Source organism: Rhinopithecus bieti, unplaced genomic scaffold (assembly GCF_001698545.2).
Source record: "Rhinopithecus bieti isolate Rb0 unplaced genomic scaffold, ASM169854v2 scaffold_425, whole genome shotgun sequence".
Taxonomy (NCBI): domain Eukaryota; kingdom Metazoa; phylum Chordata; class Mammalia; order Primates; family Cercopithecidae; genus Rhinopithecus; species Rhinopithecus bieti.
Genome location: NW_016803361.1, coordinates 3,781,552 through 3,807,247, shown reverse-complemented (window position 1 = coordinate 3,807,247; position 25,696 = coordinate 3,781,552). Strand labels below are relative to the sequence as shown.

The 25,696-nt window shown below is 42.9% G+C and overlaps 2 protein-coding genes across 5 annotated transcripts in view; one reads left to right on the top strand and one right to left on the bottom strand.

Moving 5' to 3' along the window:
• CUTC (cutC copper transporter) overlaps nt 1-3,545 on the bottom strand; it is a 22,768-nt gene extending 19,223 nt beyond the window's left edge. Inside the window, exon 1 of one of the 3 annotated variants that reach the window (XM_017880693.1) lies at nt 3,337-3,545. In XM_017880693.1, coding sequence (XP_017736182.1) covers nt 3,337-3,397 — 61 coding nt within the window. In that variant the 5' untranslated portion in view covers nt 3,398-3,545. Of the gene's footprint in view, nt 1-3,183; nt 3,276-3,336 lie in introns of those variants that run through there. The other 2 variants (XM_017880700.1, XM_017880704.1) reach the window with 2 other exon arrangements.
• Nucleotides 2,804-25,696, top strand: COX15 (cytochrome c oxidase assembly factor COX15). Of its 2 annotated transcripts, none has more exons than XM_017880683.1 (9): nt 2,804-3,786; nt 6,022-6,203; nt 8,175-8,297; nt 8,580-8,766; nt 11,897-12,064; nt 14,985-15,066; nt 17,571-17,725; nt 19,615-19,728; nt 24,056-25,696. In XM_017880683.1, the coding sequence occupies exons 1-9, from the start codon at nt 3,697-3,699 to the stop codon at nt 24,119-24,121; spliced, it is 1,167 nt and encodes a 388-aa protein (XP_017736172.1). In that variant the 5' UTR covers nt 2,804-3,696; the 3' UTR covers nt 24,122-25,696. The 2 variants fall into 2 exon arrangements, with proteins under 2 accessions (XP_017736172.1, XP_017736171.1); XM_017880682.1 differs by lacking the exon at nt 24,056-25,696 and adding an exon at nt 21,347-21,951 and having other exon boundaries at nt 2,809-3,786.

Below are 25,696 nucleotides of genomic sequence, written 5' to 3'. Positions count from 1 at the left end.
AAAAAAAAAAAAAAAAAAAAAAAAAATCAAAAAGTATTACTTATCTGGCTGGGTGTGGTGGCTCATGCCTGTAATCCCAGCATTTTGGGAGGCCAAGGCGGGTGGATCACATGAGGTCAGGAATTGGAGACCAGCCTGGCCAACATGGTAAAACCCCATCTCTACTAAAAATAGAAAAATTAGCCAGGCATCGTGGCATCCGCCTGTAATCCCGGCTACTTGGGAGGCTGAAGCATGAGAATCGCTTGAATCCAGGAGGTGGAGGTTGCAGTGAGTCAAGATTGCACCACTGCACTCCAGCCTGGGTGACAGAACGGTACTGTCTCATTCCTTCTTATGCTTCCAGACCTCTCCAGTCCCCACCGCTGGCTCCTCAATGCCTTCTCCGCAACCCAGAGTTCCTTCTGGCTCCATCTTTGAATAAAATTTTCCAAGGAACAATTCCACGATTTTTTTCTCTGTCCCGAAGTAGAAAATTTTATGTCTCTCTTTTGAACTCATTTAACTCTTCATGAGTTATGAAACCCTAATTGTTCCTTCTTAAAATATGAATTACTTTCTACCTTTTATTATTTATGCAGATAAATATCTGATCACTTTTACTCGACTTAGAGTTCCTAACTTTTTTTTTTTTTTTTTATACAGAGTCTTGCTCTGTCGCCCAAGCTAGAGTGCAGTGGCGTGATCTCGGCTCACTGCAACTTCCACCTCTGGGCTCAAGCAATTCTTGTGCCTCAGCCTCCTCAGTAGCTAGGACTACAGGTATGTGCCACAACACTCGGTTAATTTTGTATTTTTTGTAGAGAGGGGGTTTTGCCATGTTGCCCATGCTGATCTCAACCTCCTACACTCAAGCGATCTGCCAGCCTCGGCCTCCCAAAGTGCTGGGATTACAGGCATGAGCCACCACATCTGGGCTAAGTAAGGTCTTCATGTGAGAAATCTTTATCATCACCCACACCAAGCACAGTATCTACCATGGTACACGATAATCAAATATTTACTAAAAGCTGAATAATTACAACAAAATTAATGTACTTATATTACAAAGTGTGATGTAAACAGAGTTTTGAGTTTTTTTCCAGGAGCACATAATTTAAAAAAATGAACAAAACAATGCACACTTCATGCAATGACATTTAATAAATGTTCTTCACATACTGGTAATGGCCACTTCTGGTGGGGCGTGATTTGAAATTATTTTCATTTTCTTTTTACTTTTCTTGCTTTATTTTTTCTACCCAATATTGCTTTTTTAATTTAAAAAAGCAATTTTACTTTGAAAAGAAATAAAAAAACCTATCATCTGCTAACATCAGACTGCAACTGCCTTATGCCTTACTTAAGACTATCAGTCCCTGCCAGACGTGGGGGCTCACGCCCATAATCCCAGTACTTTGGGAGGCCGAGGCAGGCGGATCACCTGAGGTCAGGATTTCGAGACCAGCCTGGACAACATGGCAAAACCCCATCTCTACTAAAAGTACACAAATTAGCCAGGCGTGGTGGCAGGCGCCTGTAATCCCAGCTACTCAGGAGACTGAGGCAGGAGAAATGCTTGAACCTGGGAGGCGGAGGTTGCAGTGAGCCGAGATCAGGCCACTGCATGCCGGCCTGGGCGCCAAGAGCGACTCCGTCTCAAAAAACAAAACAAAAACAAAAAAGATGATCGGTCTCAAACTCAAAAAGGATTAAGTGTCAATCTATGCTCTTAACCAACAGCTCTGCATTAACTCTATGAGTTTCCTGATAGCTCCCAGACCAGGTGTCAGATCAGTGGCACTGGCCGATGCTGATGCTGCCGGGCGACTATTTGCCTCACATAAGAAAGGACCCTAGGCAGGAGAAGATGAAGAGATGTTTAAAAAAGGCTATGACAGAAGGCAGAGCAAGGCAGTTGTCTCAAGCAACAAAGTTATAGAGATCAAAGGAGAAGCAGCAGCAGTTCTCAAAGTGTAGTACTCCAGGTAGCTTTGGGGGCCTCTGAGACTTTTCAGCGTCTGTAGGGTGACAACCATTTTCATAATAATACTAAGACTTTATTCGCCTTTTTCACTTTAATTCTCTCACAAGTGAGAAGCATTTTCTTTTTTGAGACAGAGTCTTACTCTGTCACCCAAGATGGAGTGCATTGGCGCAATCTCAGCTCACTGCAAGAGGCTACTTGACATGTTAGACTGAATGAAGAAGCGGGTATGAGAATCCAGCTGTCTTCCATTAAGATATATTGAAGAAACTTGCAAAAATATAAAATATTCCCACTCTTTTGTGATTTGTTTAGGAACATTTCTTTTTTCATAAAATATGTTATGTCAACGTGTAATGGGCTTACTGTGGTTATTTTTTAATCAATCGATCGATCAATATTTTAAATTTTTAATTTATTTTTATTTTTATTTTTTGAGACGGAGTCTCGCTGTGTCGCCCAGGCTGGAGTGCAGTGGTGCGATCTCGCTTCACTGCAACCTCCGCCTCCTGGGTTCAAGTGATTCTCCTGCCTCAGCCTCCCGAGTAGCTGGGATTACAGGCGCCTGCCACCACGCCCGGCTAATTTTTGTATTTTTAGTAGAGATGGGGTTTCGCCATGGTGGCCAGGCTGGTCTAGAATTCCTGACCTCAGGTGATCTGTCCGCCTTGGCCTCCCAAAGAAAAATTTGTTTTAATTTCTAATACAATCAAAATCGATAGATGTAATCCACATAAAGATCTTTGAGGATCTCAATAACTTTTAGGAAGGTAAAGGAGTCCTGAGGTCATCGTTTGGAGGAACCAAGAGTTCACGGAGGAAGAGAAGAGGGACTTGCCAAATTCTCTGACACCTGCCGTGCCATCCTACCCTGGCACTCTGGAAGAACTCGGGACTTGGAGCAGCCACAAGCTCGGCCACTTGGTAGCTGCGTGGCTTTGGGGACCAAGCCTCGTCCCCGCCGTGGCAGCTACAGGTAACTGCAGGTTAGGAACTGGGCTCCGCGCTCGACAATTAACTAACCCAGCGGAGTACTGGCTGCTGGTGCGGGGGGTACTAGCATCCCCGTTTGGGCAACGGAAAAAACGTGAAGCTGAAGTTAACCAACTTGCACAGGGTCACCCGGCCGTTATGTGGGGACCCCGGGACTCGAACCTTGGCTCCAAAGCCGAGCCAATCTCGCTACCTGCCCCTCGTCACGCCCTCCGTTTCCACACCTTTAACGCTTCAAAAATAGAAGATGCCACCCAAGGGGCTGGAAGGAGCTGAGGAAACGACTCCAGAAGAAATCACCACTGACCACGACTCCCGCCGGCCCGCCCCGAGAAGCCGAGTCGGCCGACCGTCCCCTCCCCCGCCACCTTCCGCACCGGCCTTCCCGGACGGAATCCGCGTCCGTTTCCGCTCAGAGGAAGCCCCCTGCCTCTTCATGCTCCACGCGTTCTTCCCTCGTGCGCCTGCAGTTTCCACTTGGAATTTGGGCTCCTGCGCGCACGAGCAAAGAAGCGCGTCAACAGCTGCGCGCGCCCCTGCGCGCGTCCCCGACGCCTACGCCCCAGCAGCCCCCGCGAAAGCGAAGTCGCAACGCAGGCGCACTTCTGTTCACTCCGGTCCCCAGAGAAGGCGGGATTCCCGCTGCCCGACCCGGAAGTGCTTCTCTTTTCCGTCGCGGAGAAAGGAGACCACAGAGCTCTGGGTTGTGGAAGAGGTGGCCGTGCACTGTCATCAGTATGCAGCGACTGCTCTTTCCGCCCTTTAGGGCCTTGAAGGGGATGCAGTGTCTGCAGCTCCTGGCTCCTAGGGCAGCGCCTAGAGCACAGGTATCGCACTGCAGCGGACTCCGAGTCGCGTGAGCAGGGATGGAGTGAAAGGGTCGGGATAAAGATGATGGAGAGCCCCACATCACGTTTCCAGAGCTCCTTACAGTTTACTCACAACGCATTTCCTTGTGTTCAGAGCCCCTAGGTTCAGATCTGGACCATTGACCTGCTGTGTGGTATTGGCCAAGTTAATTAAACTTTCTGTTCATCAATTTCCTTATCTGTAAAATGGGGATAACAATACCTACTTTAAGGTTTGTTATGAGGATTACTTTCTTTAATATACATCAGGCCTTTAGCACATGGTAAAAGCCTAGTAATTTTTACCCGTATAGTTTATTTTTGCTTAAAAAGTTCCAAGTAGGTGAGGAAGTATAACTGCATTCTACAGAGAAGGAAATTGAGGCTTAAAGTTACTTTTCTAAAGGTGACTCAGTTAATCAGAAGTAGGAAACCGAGCATGGATCTTTGGACTCATAGGGGTATAGTCAGAAGAGGGCATGCATTTGCTTAACTAGTAATTATTGAGTGGTTATTATATATTAGGAACTGGAAAAAGAAAGATAAATATTATAAGACTCCTACCCTGGAGGAAGTCAGTTTATTCGTTTGTGAAATCCTTATCATGGTCTCATTATATAAAGGAATAGTGTTAGAAACAAAGGTAGCAGAAGGGAGAGAGCAAGACTGACCGGACACTGCTACCCCAAAGCTCATAGTTCAGTGGGAGATACAAACAGATGAACCTGAAGGTAGAACGATGTGCTGCATAACAACATTTTGGTCAACAATAGGCCACAGATACAGTCATGGTTCTGTAAGATTATAACAGAGCTGCCTTTCCAAGTGTACCTTTTAAAAAAAAATCTTTTTCTCTAAATTTCTTTTTTAGAGACAGGGTTTTGCTTTGTCACCCAGGCTGGAGTGCACTAGCATGATTATAACTCACTGCAGCCTCCAACTTGGAAATCCTGGGCTCAAGCCTTCTCTTGCCTCAGTCACTTAAGTTGCTAAGACTACAAGTGTGTGACACTGTGCCTAATTTTAAAAAAAAATAGAGATGGGGGGTCTTGCTATATTGCCCAGGCTGGTCTTGAACTACTGGCCCAAGTGATCCTCTCACCTTGGCCTCCCAAAGCCATGGGATTGTAGGCATGAGCCTTTGCACCTGGCCCCATTTTTAAATATTTTATACCATATTTTTACTATAATTGTTCTATATTTAGATAAACAAATACCATTGTGTTACAGTATTTGGTATGTAACCTGCCATACAGATTTATAGCCTAAGAGCAATAAGTCATACCATATACCTCAGGAGTGTAGTAGGCTGTACCATCTAGATTTCTCTAAGTACTTCTTTTTTTTTTTTTTTTTTTTTTTTTTGAGAGGTGGAGTCTCGTGTCAACGCATAGGCCGGAGTGCAGTGGTGAGACCTTGGCTCACTGCAACCTCCGCCTCCCAGGTTCAAGTGATTCTGCCATTTCAGCCTCTCAAGTAGCTGGGATTACAAGCGTACACCACCATGCCCAGCTAATTTTTGTATTTTTGGTAGAGATGGGGTTTCACCATTTTGGCCAGGCTGGTCTTAAACTCCTGACCCAAGTGATCTCCCTGCCTTGGCCTCCCAAAGTGCTGGGATTACAGGTGTGAGTCACCACACCCAGCCTTTAGATTTGTGTAAGTACATTCTATGAGGTTCACACAATGATGACATTGCTTAAGAATGCATTTGGCAGAACATATGCCCCTGTTGTTAAGTGATGCTTGACTATACATTACAGTGTATTAAGGGCTGTCCAGTGTGCTGTGGGAGTGACCTATTGCAGACCTTGAAGAGCATGGGAACAAGCCCAGAGGAGGTGACATGTAAGCAGAGATCTGCAGTAGGTATTATTAATCAGGCAAAAGGAAGTGTACAAGCCAGAAAGAAATGTTTAAAGACCTAGAGGTGAAAGAAAATATTCCATATCTGTAAGTAGAGTGAAGTCTGAGGGAAGTATTCAGAGACGAGAAAATTCATATAGTTGGGGATAGATTTGAGTGAGGCTAGATTTGAAACCAATTGGAAAACCAGCTGGAAGGTTGATGCAGTAATCCAGATAAGAGATGATGACTTACCAAGACATAGCTGTGGGGATGCTATGGTACTTCACCCTAATCAGAATGGGGTTGAGTGTGGGTAGCAGCCATTCCCTGTTTATCCAGTTGTAATTTGTCTATCTTGATCTTTAGTGTGATTGCATCAGGTGCCCTTTGAGGCCAGGGCAATACAGCACCATCTCTGAAGTAGCTTTGCAATCTGGAAGGGGTACAGTGTCTCTTCCCTCAAAGGCTGCCGAGCGGGTGGTGGGCCGATGGCTCCTGGTCTGCAGTGGAACAGTGGCTGGAGCAGTTATTCTTGGTGGAGTAACTAGGTGAGTAATTTGCTCATAGTGAGTCAGGTATTTTGATCATAAGTAGAAGCACAGGTTGACTGAGGAGAAAGGAATTTTTTTTTTTTTTTTTTGAGACAGAGTCTCGCTCTGTCGGCCAGGCTGGAGTGCAGTGGTGTGATCCCGGCTGACTGCAACTTCCGCCTCCTGAGTTCAAGCTATTCTCCTGCCTCAGCCTCCCAAGTAGCTGGGACTAGGCGCATGCCACTGTATCCGGCTAATTTTTTGTATTTTTAGTAGTGACAGGGTTTTACCATGTTGGCCAGGCTGATCTCGAACTCCTGACCTCAGGTGATCTGCCCACCTTGGCCTCCCAAAGTGCCAGGATTACAGGCATGAGCCACCGCCCCCAGTTGGAGAAAGAAATTTTACAGAGCATCTAGTCTAGCTCCCTTATTGTACAGATGGAGAAACCGAGGCCTTAAAGAAGGAACATGTCTGGTGGCTTGCCCTGCTATAGAACATTTAAGTGTTCTATTAGTAGGAGCCTTCTATAAAGACTGGTTTATGTCTTAACTGGTACCTGTGCATTGTTTATGTATCTTTTGTCTTTCAATCAGAGTCCAAGTTTGTCTCAAAACTTTTTTTACAGTTTGTTTGAATTAAACCCAAAGAAGTTCTGTGCATCACAATTGGTTCATGTTTCTTAGGTTTATTTAAATCTTTAAAGAGACTATAGATTTAGATATTCCTCCCTTTCCCCCTCTTTTAGTTGCTGAGGAAACTCGAGTCATTTGTCCTATGGTTATGCACAGTCTAGATTTTGCTGATTGCATAACCATGTGATATTTAACATGTTCCTCTATCCCCTCTATTTCCTGTGAATGAGTAGTTGTTTGATCATTCAAATTGGGGATGAGGGAGCAAAATACTTCAGTAGGTGAATAGAACATTCATGAATATCTGGTGTGTATTATAGATGTTAACAGCTATTAATTGCCATCGCCTAGATCCATTGTTTCATTAGCATAGTACAATTGTAACATTTTATTAGCTCAACTCTAAAAGGCTCTCCCTCATCATCTATCTGGATATCCCAAGGTATAATTTGTATAGGAAAGGCAGGATAAATACTTAATTCTTCTTTCCCTTTATTTACCAATTTTCAAAATAATAAATTGGTCCCCCAAATCCTCCAAAGGCAACAAATAAAGCGTTTGGATTTTTAAGGCTTATTATGAGATCATAGGTTCAAACACACTTGATAATGTTTCAGTTCATTGTGATGATGGTGTTAGTGATTTGCTCAGATTGTCCCATCTTTAGTCAGTAGGCATCTCCTGAAATTGGCTCTAGTGACTTTTTGGCAGGGCCCTAATTACCTTTGATAGCTTCCTTCCTTTCTAGTATGACAAGATGTTCCAAGCTCATCTTGAACATTTCTTGCCTCAGGCCGAAAATCAGCCTTTTACTTTAGGAATCCTAACTCCTTTTGGTGAAAAAGTTTCTGGTTTTAATCAAATATGTCTTCCTCAGATTCTCTTCACATTCCATGTCCCTTATTTCAAAATACCTTAAGTGTTATATAGGTTGTTATGAGCAAGTGCAACAAATTTGAATTGTATTGTCTTTAAATTCACCCAAGAATCTAAACCGGTATACATGTAACAGATCTCTTTTCCCTGGATAAGGAATGTTGGTTATGCATTTAGAACAGATTGCTTTGGCTGTAGGGGTTGAGTTTGCCTGTCAAGGAATGCTAGTGAAAGAAAGAATTGGGAAAAAAAATAAAAAAGAAAGAAAAGGATTGAGAGAATATAAGGGTAAATAAATTTGTACCTGATAACAGCTGTTTCTGACAAAATTCTAAGCAGTAAGAGAGAAATGTCTCAAAAGAGGAAACAATTGTGTTTGCCTTTAACGAGGTTAAGTTCAGATCCACTTGTTGCTATAAACCTTTTGTGAGTAATCCAGCCTTACACATACACCCCAACATTTCTTTCCTATCCTAAGGTTGACAGAGTCTGGCCTCTCGATGGTAGATTGGCATTTAATAAAGGAGATGAAGCCACCTACAAGCCAAGAGGAATGGGAAGCAGAATTCCAAAGATACCAGCAATTTCCAGAATTTAAAATGTAAGTATGAGAGAACATTAGGTAAACATCCCAGTAGGCCCATTTGATCTTTTGCACTTAAACCCTTCAGAATGGTTAGATTATTTCATGATCTTTGGTTCAGTTATGTTTAGTCAGCTTCTCTTCTAAGCCTCCAAATCCAAAGTTATCCTGAGGTCGTTGATGAGGAAGAGAGCAGACCTACCAAGTTGCAGGACTGAGAAAAAAGTTTTTGCGTTCCATAAGAAAATAAAAATCAGAAGGATGTTTCCTCCTTCTTTTTTGACTTTCCGTTCCACTCAGCTTGAATCATGACATGACACTGACAGAATTCAAGTTCATCTGGTACATGGAGTACTCACACCGAATGTGGGGTCGCCTTGTAGGCCTTGCGTACATCCTGCCTGCTGCCTACTTTTGGAGAAAGGGCTGGCTCAGCCGTGGCATGAAAGGACGTGTTCTTGCCCTCTGTGGCCTCGTCTGCTTCCAGGTAAGATTTATTCGAGGTTGAGAAACCAAACATGCTCCCAGGAACTTCCTAATTGGCATTTTTATTTTTATTTTTTTTGCGACAGAGTCTCGCTCTGTCGCCCAGGCTGAAGTGCAGCTCTGCCTCCCGGGTTCACGCCATTCTCCTGCCTCAGCCTCCCGGTAGCTGGGACTACAGGCACCCGCCACTACACCTCGCTAATTTTTTGTATTTTCAGTAGAGACGGGGTTTCACCATGTTAGCCAGGATGGTCTCGATTTCCTGACCTCATGATCTGCCTGCCTTGGCCTCCCAAAGTGCTGAGATTACAGGTGTGAGCCACCGCGCATGCCCCTAGTTGGCATTATTTTTAAGGAAATAATCTGAGTCACTTTAATAGAGTAGGTAAGAGCATGCGTTTTAGTGTCACAGGCCTAGCTTCAAGCCCCAGCTCTGACACTTAGTAAGGTAAATTACCTAGCCTCTGAAAGCTATGATTTCTTTACCTGTAAATGGGGATAATAACAGTGCCACCATGTACAGTTGTGTAAATATTTTTTTTTTTCAGACACAGTCTCGCTCTGTCGCCCAGGCTGGAATGCAGTGGCCGGATCTCAGCTCACTGCAAGTTCCGCCTCCTGGATTTACACCATTCTCCTGCCTCAGCCTCCTGAGTAGCTGGGACTACAGGCTCCCGCCACCCCACCTGGCTAGTTTTTTGTATTTTTTTTTTTTAGTAGAGACGGGGTTTCACCGTGTTAGCCAGGATGGTCTTGAACTCCTGACCTCGTGATCCGCCCATCTTGGCCTCCAAAGTGCTGGGATTACAGGCTTGAGCCACTGCGCTCGGCCCAGTTGTGTAAATATTAAATGAGATAATCCATATTTAAAGTACTTAGCTTTGTGCCTGGAATCAGTAAGCACTCAGTAGTATATTTTCATGTGCTGCAAGTAGTTTGTTTCCCATCATGGGTGCCTCCCTAGGTTCTTGTCTCTTCCCTTTTTCTAACTTGTCTGCTGTAAGAAAGTGGGATCCCTGTGCTAGAATGCTACAGAAGCATACAGGAAAATTCCAAAAGAGAGAAACACTTTGTGGGATGAAAGATTATAGAATACCCATGTAGCTGAGAGAGATTCAGATATAAATGGCAATTAAAATCATGTAAGTTGAGCGCCTCTTAAGGAAAGATTCCCACAATTAGCAGGTTAGTACTGCTAGGATGATGAAAAAAAAAAAAAGTTGGGTGAAACTGAGCCAGGAATTAAGAGAGAAGACACAGGAGTATTTGGGTCAAGGTATAGAGATCCTAAAGGAGATTATCAGAGCATCAAAGAAACATCATCAAAATTTAATCAGGAGGAAGCTAATTGGTTAATTTAACTCAGAAATGGTAAGAAAGTGAGCCAATTAGAAGGGATTAAGGCCGGGCGCAGTGGCTTACATCTGTAATCCCAACATTTTGGGAAGCTGAGATGGCTAGATCACTTGAGGTCAGGAGTTTCAGACCAGCCTGGCCAACATATTGAAACCCTGTCTCTACCTAAAATACCAAAATTAGCTGGGCATGTTGGTGTGGGCCTGTAGTCCCAGCTACTTGGGAGGCTGAGGCAGGAGAATTGCTTGAACCCGGGAGGCGGAGGTTGCACCACTGCACTCCAGCCTGGGCAACAGAGCAAGACTCTGTCTCAAAAAAAAAAAAAAAAAAGGGATTAAGGAGGGAGATGAGAGAGAAGAAATAGAGGCAGCAGAAACAGGTAATCGTTAAATGTTAATCAAAGTCTAATAGTAACAAGAGAAAGGCAGGTAGAACAAAATGAAAGTTAACATTTTAGAATTACAAAAACAAGCCAACGCTGAAAACAGACTATTTGGGAGGCAGAAATTGAAGATGTCAGGTGAGGTATGGGAGAAGAAAGTGGGCCAGTGAATCACACTGTGTATGTCTTCATCTTTCAATGTCTCATGCAGATGAAATCAAGGTAATTAGAATATCCAGGGTAATCTTGAAAGGGGAGAGAAATGCCCAAAAAGATTTCCAGAGAGTATATATTTAGAAGTGGCAGAATCCACCTCTTTGACCTGATTCTACTGAGCTGGGCAAGTGGGGGTGAAAGGGCTGTCTTATCTCATATGATTGGAACTGACACTTGTTTGGTTAATTGAAAAAGCCAGTTAAAGCAGAGAATCATAGAATATGATACATACCATAAACTTTTAAACTTAAATCTGTACGTTCATTACCAGCTTTTAAAAAATCAAGGCCTTTTCTTTGACTATGCGTCCCCAGATTGGCTTTCAACTGCAGGTTTCTTATATCCCCGTAAACTGTGCTTTTGCTTAAAGAGGAGTGGGAACTTAGATATTTGCAAAGCAATCTGCATGCAAAACCTTATTGATTTTTATGATTTTCCCCTGAAACTTTTATAATTGTCTTATTCCAACCTAACTTGATAGTAGATGTTTTTAAGCATTTACCTTAAAGTTTCTCCAGAACATTCAATCTAGTTTTATGAGATATATCTATGGACTTTTTTTTTTTCTTAAAGCTCATCAGCTATTGTTAGTGTTAGTGTATTTTATGCATGGCCCAAGACAATTCTTTTTCCAGTGTGGCCCAGGGAAGCCAAAAGATTGGACACTTCAGATCTAAATAGTAGTTAAGTATTAATGGTGATATGTGAAGAATTGTGGGTAAGTCATGAATCCTGGGACACTGCATATTGGGGAGGGTATGGAAAGAGGAGGGGTGGGTTAGAGAGTACTCCTGATAGCTCACTTCTTCCATAAAGTTGAACAGATTAGATTAGGCCGGGCATGGTGGCTCACGCCTGTAATCCCAGCACTTTGGGAGGCCCAGGCTGGCGGATCACGAGGTCAAGAGATCGACACCATCTGGCCAACATGGTGAAACCCCATCTCTACTAAAAATACAAAAATTAGCCGGGCGTGGTGACAGGCGCCTGTAATCCCAGCTACTCAGGAGGCTGAGGCAGGAGAATCCCTTGAACCCGGGAGGCGGAGGTTGCAGTGAGCCGAGATCACACCACTGCACTCCAGCCTGGTGACAGAGCGAGACTCTCTCAAAAAAAAAAAAAAGTTGAACAGATCATTTAACCTTGTTTTGTTTGCTCCATCTCTTGGGGGTTCTAGGGTCTCTTGGGATGGTATATGGTGAAAAGCGGACTAGAAGAAAAATCAGACTCCCATGACATCCCTCGGGTCAGTCAGTACCGCCTCGCTGCCCACCTGGGATCAGCCCTGGTTCTTTATTGTGCCAGCTTATGGACCTCGCTCTCACTGCTGCTCCCTCTGCACAAGGTAAGAGTTGTGTGCAAATATGTCTTCAAGACCCTGCTTTCAATTCTTTTGGATATATATATCTAGAAGTAGAATTGCTGGATCATATAGGAGCTGAATATTTTGTCAACATTTTCTATTGGGAAAGGTGAAACCAATTGAAAAATAGATTGGGAGGGAGTACCAACAACAAGAAATATCCCAGTCGCTTTACGTCTGACTCCCACAGGGGATGGTGGATGGCAAAGTGAGGAAGATCAGAACAGAGGTGTTTCTGAACTTCTGGTGTGGACAAGAGCCATGTTGTATTGTTTGTTAAATGGGGACCTGCCAGTTAAGTCTAATAATATAGTAAACCTTAGTGATTTTGTCTGAAGTATTTTTCTGTCTGCTGATTAAAGGAAAATACTAGCTTTTCATTTCATGCTTTGATTTCAAAGCAAAGTATGACATATTTTTGAGACCTTCATTAATAATAGAGGTCTCAAGACACCATACCCTTATAGGACATTTTTTTTGCCTAGAAATTTTTTTTAAATGAGTCTTGGCCAGGGGCAGTGGCTCCCGCCTGTAATCGCAGCACTTTGGGAGGCAGAAGCAGGCATATCACCTGAGGTCAGGAGTTCGAGACTAGTCTGACCAACATGGAGAAACCCATCTCTACTAAAAATACAAAATTAGCCAGGTGTGGTGGCGCATGCCTGTAATTCCAGCTACTTGAGAGGCTGAGGTAGGAGAATTGCTTGAATCCGGAAGGTAGAGGTTGCAGTGAGCCAAGATGGCACCATTGCATTCCAGCCTGGGCAACAAGAGCGAAACTCCATCTCAAAAAAAAAAAAAAAAAGAGTCTTATATTAGGTATTGAAATCATGGGTTGACCTGAGTAAGCTGTTCCTGGAGAAAAGTTTGAGATGACAGCAGGACTCTTGAGTCGAATCATCCGTTAGGTACTTGGAGCCAGTAGCTAGATTCCAGTAAGGACTGGACATGTTGTCTTGGCAGTCATTCCCACAGAGAAGCCAAATTGGGTTGAAATATTGATATAGTAGACAACCACTGAGTAATTCCACATCTGAAAAATAAGGAATTATTTGAAAGTCTCCTGACTTTCAAAGCCAAACTTCTTTTTTTTTATTTGTTTCTTTATTTATTTATTTGAGATGGAGTCTTGCTGTGTTGCCCAGGCTGGAGTGCAGTGGTGTGACCTCGGCTCCTGCAACCTCCACCTCCCGGGTTCAAGCAATTCTCCTGCCTCAGCCTCCTGAGTAACTGGGACTACAGGTGCACACCACCATGCCTGGCTAATTTTTTTGTATTTTTAGTAGAGACGGGGTTTTGCCATGTTGACTGGGCTGCTCTTGAACTCCTGACCTCAGCTGATCCACCCGCCTTAGCTTCCCAAAGTGCTGGGATTACAGGTGTGAGCCACCGTGCCCGTCAAAGCCAAACTTCTAAAATGAATTCATTTTAATTCAAACTTCTAAAATGAATTCATTTTAATGGATTCATTTTGCCTGCATCTATAGCTGTTGCTTCCTGACAATCTATTCCTTCTTTTCAATCCCTGTAATTATCTTCCTCACCCAACCCAATACATACACACTCTCACATTTACCCACACTTACACATAAACCCACACACTCTTGCTGCTGAAATTGTACTCTTAAAGGTTACTGATGACTTTATCAATTAATTGTTTTTCTGTTTGTTTAGATTCACCTAATTACAAAAAGGATTTGAGATGCTAGCCAATGAGCCATATAGTGCTATGCTGTCCAACACAGTAGCTACTAACTACATATGGCTATTTAAATTTTAATTAATTAAGGCTGGGCACGGTGGCTCACGCCTGTAATCCCAGCACTTTGGGAGGCTGAGATGGGTGGATCATTTGAGGTCAGGAGTTCGAGACCAGCCTGGCCAACATGGTGAAACCCCATCTCTACTAAAAGTTAAAAAATTAGCTAGGTAACAGTGGCACGCGCCTGTAATCCCAGTTACTTGGGAGGCTGAGGCAGGCGAATCACTTGAGCCTGGGAGGTGGAAGTTGCAGTGAGCCAAGATTGCACCACTGCACTCCAGTCTGAGTGACAAAGTGAGAAAAAAAAATTTTTAATTAAATAAAATTAACTTTATTTACATAAGCTTTTTGTTTACTTAAACTTTATATTTAAATAAAATTAATTTTTAATTTAATTTTCAGTCATACTAGCCATGTTTCAAGCTCTTCTTAGGTAGATGATAGAACTTTTCCATCATCACAGAAAGTTCTATTGGACAGTGTTGATAATATAATATGTTAGTAATGATACCTCTTTTCATATAGTAGAGTGTAAGCCATTTGAGGGTAGCATTCTGACGTAACTTCTTTGTGTCTTTATAGTAACCTGTTTATAAAGTTCTTATTCATATTTGATGATTCACTGATTAGTATTAGAAGTTGGTGGTAATAAGAATAAAAACATTTTATCAAAAACACTAAATGCAGGAATCTCTAAGCATTTTATGCAATTCCGATTCTGACTATATTTGCTAAGCACTAATATCACACACATGAAAATCCAGTCCTGATCTTAAGCTACATCCTTTCAACCATGATGAAGCATTGCTTCCTGAATAATGTAAATCATTCAGTTTTTGAACAGATACGTAACGAGTACCTATGTGCCAATCACTAGACTAAGATTGCTGTAGTAACAAAGATGGTAGTTCCTGCCTTCACAAAACTTGTGGGGTAGAAGGGAAAACAGATGGTGATGTGTAATTATAATAAAATACAGTGCATGTTGGAACAGAATATCTGCCAGGAGTACTTAACTTAGTCTAGGGGTCAGAGAAGATCTGATCTTAATTTGTCACTTGGGTTTGGCCTTGGAGATCTTTGCTGCCTCTCATTGTTCCTGAAACCCAGTTTAACTGAATGATGTTTTTTCTTGTTTAGTTGCCTGAAACCCGTCCACTCCTACGGTTGAGACGATTTGCTCATGGAACAGCAGGTCTGGTGTTCCTTACGGCTCTTTCAGGTAGGACTCAGCTCATCAAAGATGACCTGTTTGCATTGCGCTCTAAGCTGGGACCTCTTGCCTAATGCTTTGCCTCATCCTCCTGCATCTTTATATTTCCTTTTCACATCTGTTTCTCTCATTCCCACTATCTTCACCCTCTGTTTCCTGTTCTTTTCTCTCTTCCAAAAATTCTACTTTACTGTCAATTGAACAAAAATATTGAACATCTACCTAGATCCAGATGGCTTAGGTTCAGATCCTGGCTTCACTACCTGTGAACTATATGACCTTTGCAAGCTCTGTAACCTCTCTGGGCCTTAGAGACCTTATGTGTAAAATGAGATTATGACAACAGTACGACTGCTAAATGTGAAATGTGTAGAATAGTTGTTAGCATGTAGCAAAGGCTACATAAGTGTTAGCTGTTACTATTATATAAACATTATTGTTATCATCACATTACATCAAGATGGGTCAGACAAAAGGCTTGCCCTCAGAGATGGTTGCAGGTGGAGAGTTCATTGGCACAGAGAGACCAACACAGGATTTTTTTCATTGTTTTTTTTGAGACCGAGTCTCACTCTGTTGCCCAGGTTGGAGTGCAGTGGCGTGATCTCAGCTCACTGCAACCTCTGCCTCCCGAGTCCAAGCAATTCTCATGCTTCAGCCTCCCGAGTAGCTGGGATTACAGGTGCACCACACCACGCACAGCTAATTTTTATACTTTCAGTAGAGAGGGGATTTCACCATGTTGACCAGGCTGGCCTCCAACTTCTGACCTCAGATAATCCACCCGCCTTAGTCTCCCAAAGTCCTGGGATTACAAGTGTGAGCTACCACGCCTGGCCTTTTTCGTTCTTTAAACCACACTTCCACCTCTGCTACTCTCATTTGAGAACTGCACTATCCAGTAGAGGAGTCCGTAGCCTCATGTGGATATTGAAACTTAAATTAATTAAGGTTAAATAAAATTTAAAATGTAGTTCTTCATTCACACTAGCAATATTTCAGATGCTCCATAGGCACATGTGGCTAGGGGCTAGTATATTGGATGGCACAAATGTAGAATACTTCCACTCTCACAGAAAGTTCTATTGACAGCACTGCTCTGGAATAAAAATATACTGATTCAAACCAATGAGCCACTCAACACTTTTATTTTTGGCAAAGAGCATGAATTTTTACTTCATAAGGGACGTTTTAAAAAAATATGGAGTGGGTTGGGCATGGTAGCTCACACCTGTAATTCCAGCACTTTGGGATGCTGAGGCAGGTGGATTGCTTGAGCCGGGGAGTTCAAGACCAGCCTGGGGAACATGGTAAAACCTCATCTCTACAAAAAATACAAAAATTAGCCGTGTGTGGTGTTGTGTGCCGGTAGTCTCAGCTACTCGGGGCTGAAGCGGGAGGATTGCTTGAGCCCAGGAGGTCGAGGCTGCAGTGAGCCGAGATTGCACTGCTACACTCCAGCCTGGGTGACAGAGCAAGACCTTGACTCAAAAAAAGAAAGAAAGGCCGGGCGCGGTGGCTCATGCCTGTAATCCCAGCACTTTGGGAGGCCGAGGCAGCCGGATCACCTGAGGTTGGGAGCTCGAGACCAGCCTGGTCAATGTGGTGAAAACTTGTCTCTACCAAAGGGCGGGCAGCTATAGTCCCAGCTACTCAGGAGGCTGAGGCAGGAGAATCGCATGAACCCTGGTGGCAGAGGTTGCAGTGAGCCGAGATCGTGACACTGCACTCCAGCCTGGGGGACAGAGCCAGACTCCGTCTCAAAAAAAAAAAAAGAAAGAGAAAAGGCAGTGTGACCCAAACATTTCTGGATTTTCTTTGATAATAAATAATAGATCAGACATCCATTAATTCATGAATACCCTCTTTATTTGTTTATCTAGGATTTAGTTTATAAGTTTTGGGATTTTTCTCACTTCCATGTTCAGTCAACAAACATTTATTGAGCATTTGGGGAAGACAGATAATGCACAATAGAAACATAATGTGTTAGATGATATTTAGTGCCGTGAAGAAAAATAAATTAGGGTCAGGAGACAGAAAGTGCGCTAGGGGAGTACCATTTTATATAGGATCATCAAGCGAAATCTCTTTGGTAAGGTGACATCTGAGTGGAAGCTGGGGGAGTAAGGGAGTCAGTCATGCAGACATCTGTGGGAGAGCATTTCTAAAATAAATCAGTAGCACTCAGTGGCGGGGTGAAGAGGGCATCAAAATCACTAAGGGAATTTTTCTAAGATAGTAAGCCTCTCTCCTTCCCCCGACGCCTCTACTGCACTTCTCTAGAGGAAGCAGAATCTTAGGGTGGGAGCAGGTAAGGATGCAGAGATTTGGAGTTTCCATGGTGATTGTGATGTGTCTTCCCTGTTGGAGAACCCGTTGTAGATCTTTCTATTGTTCTCTGACTATTCCCTTAGTTTAACTTAGGGATAACAGACTTTATCTATGTCAGAACTAGTATTTGGTCTCTTCTTCCTCTCATTTTAATAAATGCCATTTACCTTGGAATACAGGGGCTTTTGTGGCAGGGCTAGATGCTGGGCTTGTTTACAACTCCTTTCCCAAAATGGGAGAATCCTGGATCCCAGAGGACCTCTTTACCTTCTCCCCCATCCTGAGGAATGTTTTTGAGAATCCCACCATGGTGCAGTTTGATCACCGGATTCTGGTAAGTGTAGCTGGTGGTTACCTGCCAGAGAGCACGGGAGCCTATCATGGGCTTTGGGGTGTCAGTGAAGCACTGATGGCAACACTGACAGGGTAGAGCAGGAACTATACTTTCTGCTCTCTTTGGGAGAAATTTTAGGACCATTTCTCTAATCTTATGTCTTTGTCCTCATTACTCACCCCTGTCACCCTGACCCCCTACCCCAGCCAAATTCTAGTTTTCAGGACATTGCCAGCTTCTTAAAGTTCGAATGTGCCTTTTACCACTTGGCAAGTGATAACCTCCCTCAATCCTGCACATACCTAGAAAGTCATTTCAGCAGAAATGTGGTTGAGTAGAGAAGAGAATGCAGAGACCATAGTTGCTAAGCACATAGCTCTCGGAGCTAAACCAGAAACTCAAGGAGCCAGGAGCTTCACTAGTACTTTTCATTCTGTTTAAGCTAATATGTTTTGAGGTTCTGCTATGGGCCATTTAAAGATTGGCTTGGAGGCCTGTGTGTGATGAATTGGAGCGGGGAAAGATGAGCACTAAGGAGACTGTGAGAAGCATAGTGCTGCCATGCGATGCCAGGGAGAGTGATGGAGATGGGGCCTACATGGTGGGAGTGGGACTTGAGAAGAATGATGCATTTGAGAGAGAATTTAAAGGAATAGAGGCCGGGCACGGTGACTCACACCTATAATCCTAGCACTTTGGGCGGTTGAGGCGAGAGGATTGCTTGAGCCCAGGAGTTTGAGACTGCAGCGAGCTGTGATCACGTTACTGCACTCTAGCCTGGGAGAGAGTGAGAGCCTGTCTCTTAAACAATTAAATTTAATTTAAAAATAAGAGCAGTGGGCACAGTGGCTCATGCCTGTAATCCCAGCCCTTTGGGAGGCTAAGGCAAGAGGATTGCTTGAGCCCAAGAGTTCAAGACCAGCCTGGGCAACACAGGGAGACCTCATCTCTACAATAAATAAATAAATAAAGGAAGAGAGTTAATAAGATTGGCTGTCAGGAATGAAGGTGAAGAAAGATCAAGTGAAATTCCAAAGTGTCTTCTGTAGCATGCCTAAAACATGACCTATAGGGATGGGGCCATCGGAATGAGTGTGAAGCTAGAGGTGGGAGGATGTCATCAGATGCAGGCATGTTGAGTGTGAGATGAGAGCAGCACATCCAGAGAGAGGGGGCCAGAGGACTCAGTTGTCCAGTGGGGGCTGGGCTGAAGCATGTTACCTGGTGTGGGCTGAGTCCCCACCTGCACACAGTATCTTAGCATAAGTAAAGCCTGGTTGAAATTGTCATTGTGGACAGCTCTGAAAAGGAAATGATGTGAGATAAATGTAGAAATATGATAGAAAACATTCTCGCTGATACTGTGGGAGAGGAAGGGGACCATTATTGCCAGTCCTGGACCCTTGTTCTGAAGAGATAGGAATGAAAATGAGACTTTAGGTCTTTTTTAGCACCAGCTGGCAGCACCAGCACTTTCTCCACTCACAGTCCAGGAAAATAATAACCCTCATGTGCTGGGGTCAGCCCTGCTTTAAGAATATAGGATTAGAGATACGGTTAGGGATAAGGACGCAAAGAGTGACTTAAAAATGAGAGGACACCCATATTGGCAAGTGGATGAGATCACTGAGAGTGAGGGTGTATGAAGTGGTACATACAACATCTTAGGTGGAGCCCTAGGTGATACCAATGTTTAAGTGGCAAGCAGAAGAGGACGGTGGAAGAGACAGCCTGTGGAGAAGTAATCAGGGTGGGACTGCAGGGAGGTTCTCTGTGACTAGTACAGGAAAGTACTTCATGGTTGCTGAGTGGTTCTAGAGGAAATACATGTAAGGTGAGTAGAAACCTGGCACTTCTATCTAATGTGATAGAATCTTTCTTTCCTGCAGGGAATCACTTCAGTCACTGCCATTACAGTGCTCTACTTCCTCTCTCGGAGAATTCCCCTTCCTAGAAGGACCAAGATGGCAGCAGTGACTCTGCTGGCTTTGGCATATACACAGGTATAACCACTTCTTTTTGTTCTGACAGTATCCCCAATACAAACTTAAAAAAGGGGCCGGGCACAGTGGCTTATGGCTGTAATCCCAGCACTTTGGGAGGCTAGGTGGGCATATCACTTGAGCCAGGAATTTGAGACCAGCCTGGGCACCATGGCAAAACCCCATCTCTACAAAAAAATACAAAAATTAGATGGGCATGGTGGTGTGTGCCTGTAGTCCAAACTACTCGGGAGGCTGAGATGGGAGGATCACCTGAGCCAGGGAGGTTGAGGCTGCAGTGAGTCAAGATCGCACCACTGCACCCTAGCCTAGACAACAGAGTGAGACCCTGTTAAAAAAAAAAAAAAAAAGAAAGGTGACAGACTAGAAGAAAATATTTTCCATATTTATAATAAATTTAAAAATTAATAACTGGAAAATAAGTAAAGGACATCAATACACAATTACCACAAAAAGAATGATTAATGGCCAGTAAACATGAAAAGCTGTTCAGCTTCACTCATAATCAGAGGAGCAAATTTAAAAAATAAGTACCATTTTGTGCCCATCAAATTGGAAAAAATGAAAAAAAATAATCAGGTATTGCCATGGGCATAGGAAAATGGATACCTTCAGATATTCTTGGTGAGAGCATGAGTTAGTACAGGTTTTTCCAGAGGGCAATTTGGCAATATCTTTTTTTTTTTTTTGGAGACAGAGTCTCACTCTGTCACCCAGGCTGGCAATATCTTTTAAAAGTTAAATGGATAATTCTTTGGCCCAGCAAATGGACTTATTAGTGTCTGTCCTAGAAACAGTCCAATGCACAATGCACAAAGACCTTTTATATGAGAAAATTCATCATAGAATTGTGGTAGTGAAAAATTGGAAACAACCTAAACAGTTAAAAAACTATGGGCTGGGCACAGTGGCTCACGCCTGTAATCCCAGCACTTTGGGAAAGGCTGAGGTGGGTGGATTACCTGAGGTCAGGAGTTCGAGACCAGCCTCCTGACATGGCGAAACTCCATCTCAACTAAACAATACAAAAATTAGCTGGGTGTGGTGGCACACACGTGTGATCCTAACTACTCAGGAGGCTGAGGCAGGAGAATTGCTTGAGCCCTGGAGGTGGAGGTTGCAGTGAGCCAAGATCATAGCATTGCACTCCAGCCTGGCAGACAGAGTGAAACTGTGTCTCAAGACAAAACAAAACAAAAAAAAACTATGGTATATCCATACTATGCGATACTGCACAGCAGTTTAATAAGATCTCAATACATACTGTATATTGCTAAGTGGAAAAAAGCAAGTGACAAAACAATATGTTTTTTAAAAGCATAAAACTATATATTTCTCTATAAATGTATTAAAGTACAAGTGTGCAGAAACTGGTAACAGTGACTACTCTGGGGAACTGGGATGGAATGAAGGATAATTAAGGGGAATTTTAGGTTTATCAATTTTGTTCGAATTTCTTTCATTGTAAGCATATTTGCTTGTGAAATTAAAAATGTGTGTATTTTAAGTGCTCTGATAGGAGGATGTGGAGGTTTGTGCGTGGTTATCCATGCCTGGTCATTTTCAATGTGGACTTTCAGTTACTGCCTTTCCTATTGCCTTCTTTTCTTTGTGATAGGTGGGCTTGGGCATCAGCACGCTGCTGATGTACGTCCCAACTCCTCTGGCCGCCACTCACCAGTCAGGCTCCTTGGCTTTGCTCACTGGTGCTCTTTGGCTGATGAGTGAACTCCGAAGAGTCCCAAAATGATTCTTAGAGGACCAGCTTCTTGGGACTGTGACTGCTTTTGAGAACTCTTCAGAGATCATGAGAACTTGGGCTTTTCTACGAGATGACGTTGACATACCCAGTGGTTTCCAAATGGTCAACTTACTTAAAAATCTTTTCCTGTTTTGAGATAGTCACTGGATCAAGAATGCATTAAGTGTGGTTACCCTAAAGGTTCCCTTTAAATCTGCTTTTCATGTTGAAAATCGGTGTTAATGTAGAGAAAGAAATGTCTGCCATTTACTGCCTAACAGGCTTTGTGTCAGGTTTTTCAGTGTTGGCAAGCTCTTCGTTCTACATGGATGATTTCTGTCTCCTTGTTCTCCTGAGTCCTTAATTCTGCCTAAATAGAATTTCTTTATGATCTTAAGTTTACTTCCATTAGGTGAAGATTGAAAGGATAGGATGGACATACCCAAAGTAAGCCAGCTGGTCTTCAGCAAAAAAAAAAAAAAGCTAATGTCTTCTAATATCCTGATTTTCAGAAATGGGGAAATTGCAGATTTTGACAAGCTTAATGTGTATATGTAGCAAAATGGTTTGTAAGTACTTGGAAAAGGAGGTAATCGCCAAATAGTTCCCTTTTTTTTTTTTTTTTTTTTTCTGAGACAGTTTCACTCTTGTTGCCTAGGCTGGAGTGCGGTGGTGTGATCTCAGCTCACTCTGCAACTTCCACCTCCCAGGTTCAAGCGATTCTCGTGCCTCAGCCTCCCAAGTAGCTGGGACTACAGGCACAAGTCACTATGCCTGGCTAATTTTGTATTTTTAGTAGAGAAGGGGTTTCACCATGTTGGCCAGGCTGGTCTTAAACTCCTGACCTCAGGTAATCTGCCCACCTCTGTTGCTGGAAGTCAGGGACCCCAAACGGAGGGACCGGCTGAAGCTGCGGCAGAAGAACATAAATTGTGAAGATTTCATGGACGTTTATTAGTTCCCCAAATTAATACTTTTATAATTTCTTACGCCTGTCTTTACTGCAGTCTCTGAACATCAATTGTGAAGATTTCGTGGACACTTATCACTTCCCCAGTCAATACCTTTGTGATTTCCTATGCCTGTGTTTACTTTAATCTCTTAATCCCATCATCTTCATAAGCTGAGTAGGATGTATATTGCCTCAGGACCCTGTGATGATTGCGTTAACTGCACAAATTGTTTGTAGAGCATGTGTGTTTGAACAGTATGAAATCTGGGCACCTTGAAAAAAAGAACAGGATAACAGCAATGTTCAGGGAACAAGGGAGATAAGACTTTGGACTCTGACTGCCAGTGAGCCGACAGAACAGAGCCATATTTCTCTTCTTTCAAAGGCACATAGGAGAAATATCGCTNTACTGCAGTCTCTGAACATCAATTGTGAAGATTTCGTGGACACTTATCACTTCCCCAGTCAATACCTTTGTGATTTCCTATGCCTGTCTTTACTTTAATCTCTTAATCCCATCATCTTCATAAGCTGAGTAGGATGTATATTGCCTCAGGACCCTGTGATGATTGCGTTAACTGCACAAATTGTTTGTAGAGCATGTGTGTTTGAACAGTATGAAATCTGGGCATCTTGAAAAAAAGAACAGGATAACAGCAATGTTCAGGGAACAAGGGAGATAAGACTTTGGACTCTGACTGCCAGTGAGCCGACAGAACAGAGCCATATTTCTCTTCTTTCAAAGGCACATAGGAGAAATATCGCTGAATTCTTTTTCTCAGCAAGGAACATCCCCGAGAAAGAGAATGCGCCCTGAGGGTAGGTCTATAAACAGCCACCTGGGAGGCGGCCGTCTTTTATGGTCAAGGGATGAGATAAGCCCCAGTCTCCTGTAGTAATCCCAGGCTTATCAGGATGAGGAAATTCCCACCTAATAAATTTTGGTCAGACAGGTTGTCTGCTCTCAAACCCTGTCTCCTGATAAGATGTTATCAATGACAGTGCATGCCGAAACTTCATTAGCAATTTTAATTTCGCCCCATCCTGTGGTCCTGTGATCTCGCCCTGCCTCCACTTGCTTTGTGATATTTTATTACCTTGTGAAGCATGTGATCTCTGTGATCCACACCCTATTCATGCACTCCCTCGCCTTTTGAAAATCACTAATAAAAACTTGCTGGTTTTATGGCGTGGGGAGCATCATGGAACCTGCTGACATGTGATGTCTCCCCCAGACATCCAGCTTTAAAATTTCTCTCTTCTGTACTCTTTCCCTTTATTTCTCAAACCAGCCTAGACACTTAGGGAAATAGAAAAGAACCCACGTTAACTATCAGGGTGGGTTCCCCTGATACACCTCGGTCTCCCAAAGTGCTGAGATTCCAGGCATGGGCCACCGCTCCCAGCTAGTTCCTCTTTTGATAAGGATGTTAACATTACAAGGTCAGAGAGAGGAATGGAATTGACAGTATAAATTGGTTCCTGAGAGGGTTTCCTAACAACTTTGTAATAAGAAAAATGTAATAAGAAAAATATGGCCTTGATGGTGTAGTACATGGACATCTATTCAGATATTTAAACAAATTGTTGACTGCTGAATTAATGTGATTTTGGTCTCTATTGATATTTCATAGGGCTGTGTCTTATTTAACTTTATTTTTAAAATCAGTGATTTGGATGAAGGTATCAGGAACATCTGATTTGAGGATGGAGCAACCCAATATTGCTAATATAATAGATGACAGTGGCAACTGAAAACAGTCCCAGAGTGACGCCATCGAGAAGAAATTAAACAGATTAGAAATATAACATACTCATTCAAATTAAATAAGTTGTAGAAGTTTGGGCTGAAGAAACCTGGCCTTATATCATTTCATATAAAAAAGTGTTGAGGATTTCAGTTGTCCTCAGGTTCAATATGAACCAACTAGTATTCATATTGTTATTATATAACACAGAAAAATTAGTGGTACTTCAGGTTTTATCAGTAGAAGTGTCACAGCCATAGCCAGAATACCCCTAACATGTTGCATTTCACTCTGGGTACTAAATTTAAGCAAGATATTGATGGCCACTAAGTGTGTATCCAGAAGAAGAGACCAGAATGGTGATGAGTCCAGAACTCCTATCACACAGGGAATAGTTGAAGGAACTGGGGATATTTAACTGGAGAAGAGAACATCTGGGGAGAGAGCAAGATTCCTGTCCTTGAGAAGTTGAAGCTGTCTCATGCAAAAGGGAATGAGCTTCCATTGTGCTGCAGACCTGGCAGCAATGGGTAAAAGTTGCAGGAAGTTAGTTTTAGTTCTGTAGAAGGCAAGAGTAGGGTAGACAAATCAAATGCTCTGGGGTCAGGCTGGTGGAGACAGTAACACTGGTGAGCAGGTGCCCCAGCTCAGACTAAACTACTGAGCTTTGGTCTGTTGCTGCTGCTCTACAGGTCCAGGGTTGTTAGATTTCTGGGTTTTTGTTGTGCTTTTTGAAATAAGGAAAATAAGTTTATCTTAAATTTAGTTTTCCTTGGATATACCTAGATTCCATACAGTGACAAGATAAATACAAAGGGAGAACATCTGGATTTCATCCTTGACCTCATTTACAAAGCAAAAAGAGATGCTGGATTCAGATATAAATGTTAATTTTACAGTGTTTAAGGTACCAAATATTCTTTTTTTTTTTTTTAAAGAAGCCACATATCTATATTTTTCTGTGAAAGTTTTCAATTAAGTGTTGGGAACTAATTTCAAGATTTTAAAAAATGTTATGCAGGCTTAACATGTCTGAGAGCCATAAATGACCTAACGTTTTCCATTTTTAATCTCTGAATTAGGTGATCTCAGTTCTCTTTCAACTGCAGTACTCTGGAAGTTTCTGTGTCACCTGTAGTGTACCATTCTCAGGTAGTGATATGGTTTGGATGTTTTGTCCCCTCCAAATCTCATGTTCAAAGTGTGACATTCAGTGTTAGAGGTGGGCCTAGTGGGAGGTATTTGGTTCATGGGGGCGGACCCCTTATGCATGACTTCATGCCATCCCCATAGTAATGAGTGAGTTCTCACTCTGGTTGTTTACGCAACAGCTGGTTGTTCAAAAGAGCCTGGAACTTCCTTCTCTCTCTCTTGCTGTCTCTCACCATGCGACACACTGGCTCCCCTTCCCCTTCCGCCATGATTGTAAGCTTCCTGAGGGTCTCACCAGAAGCAGATGCCAGCGCCATACTTCCTATACAGTTCTATGCAGAACTGTGAGCCAAATAAATCTCTTTTCTTTATAAA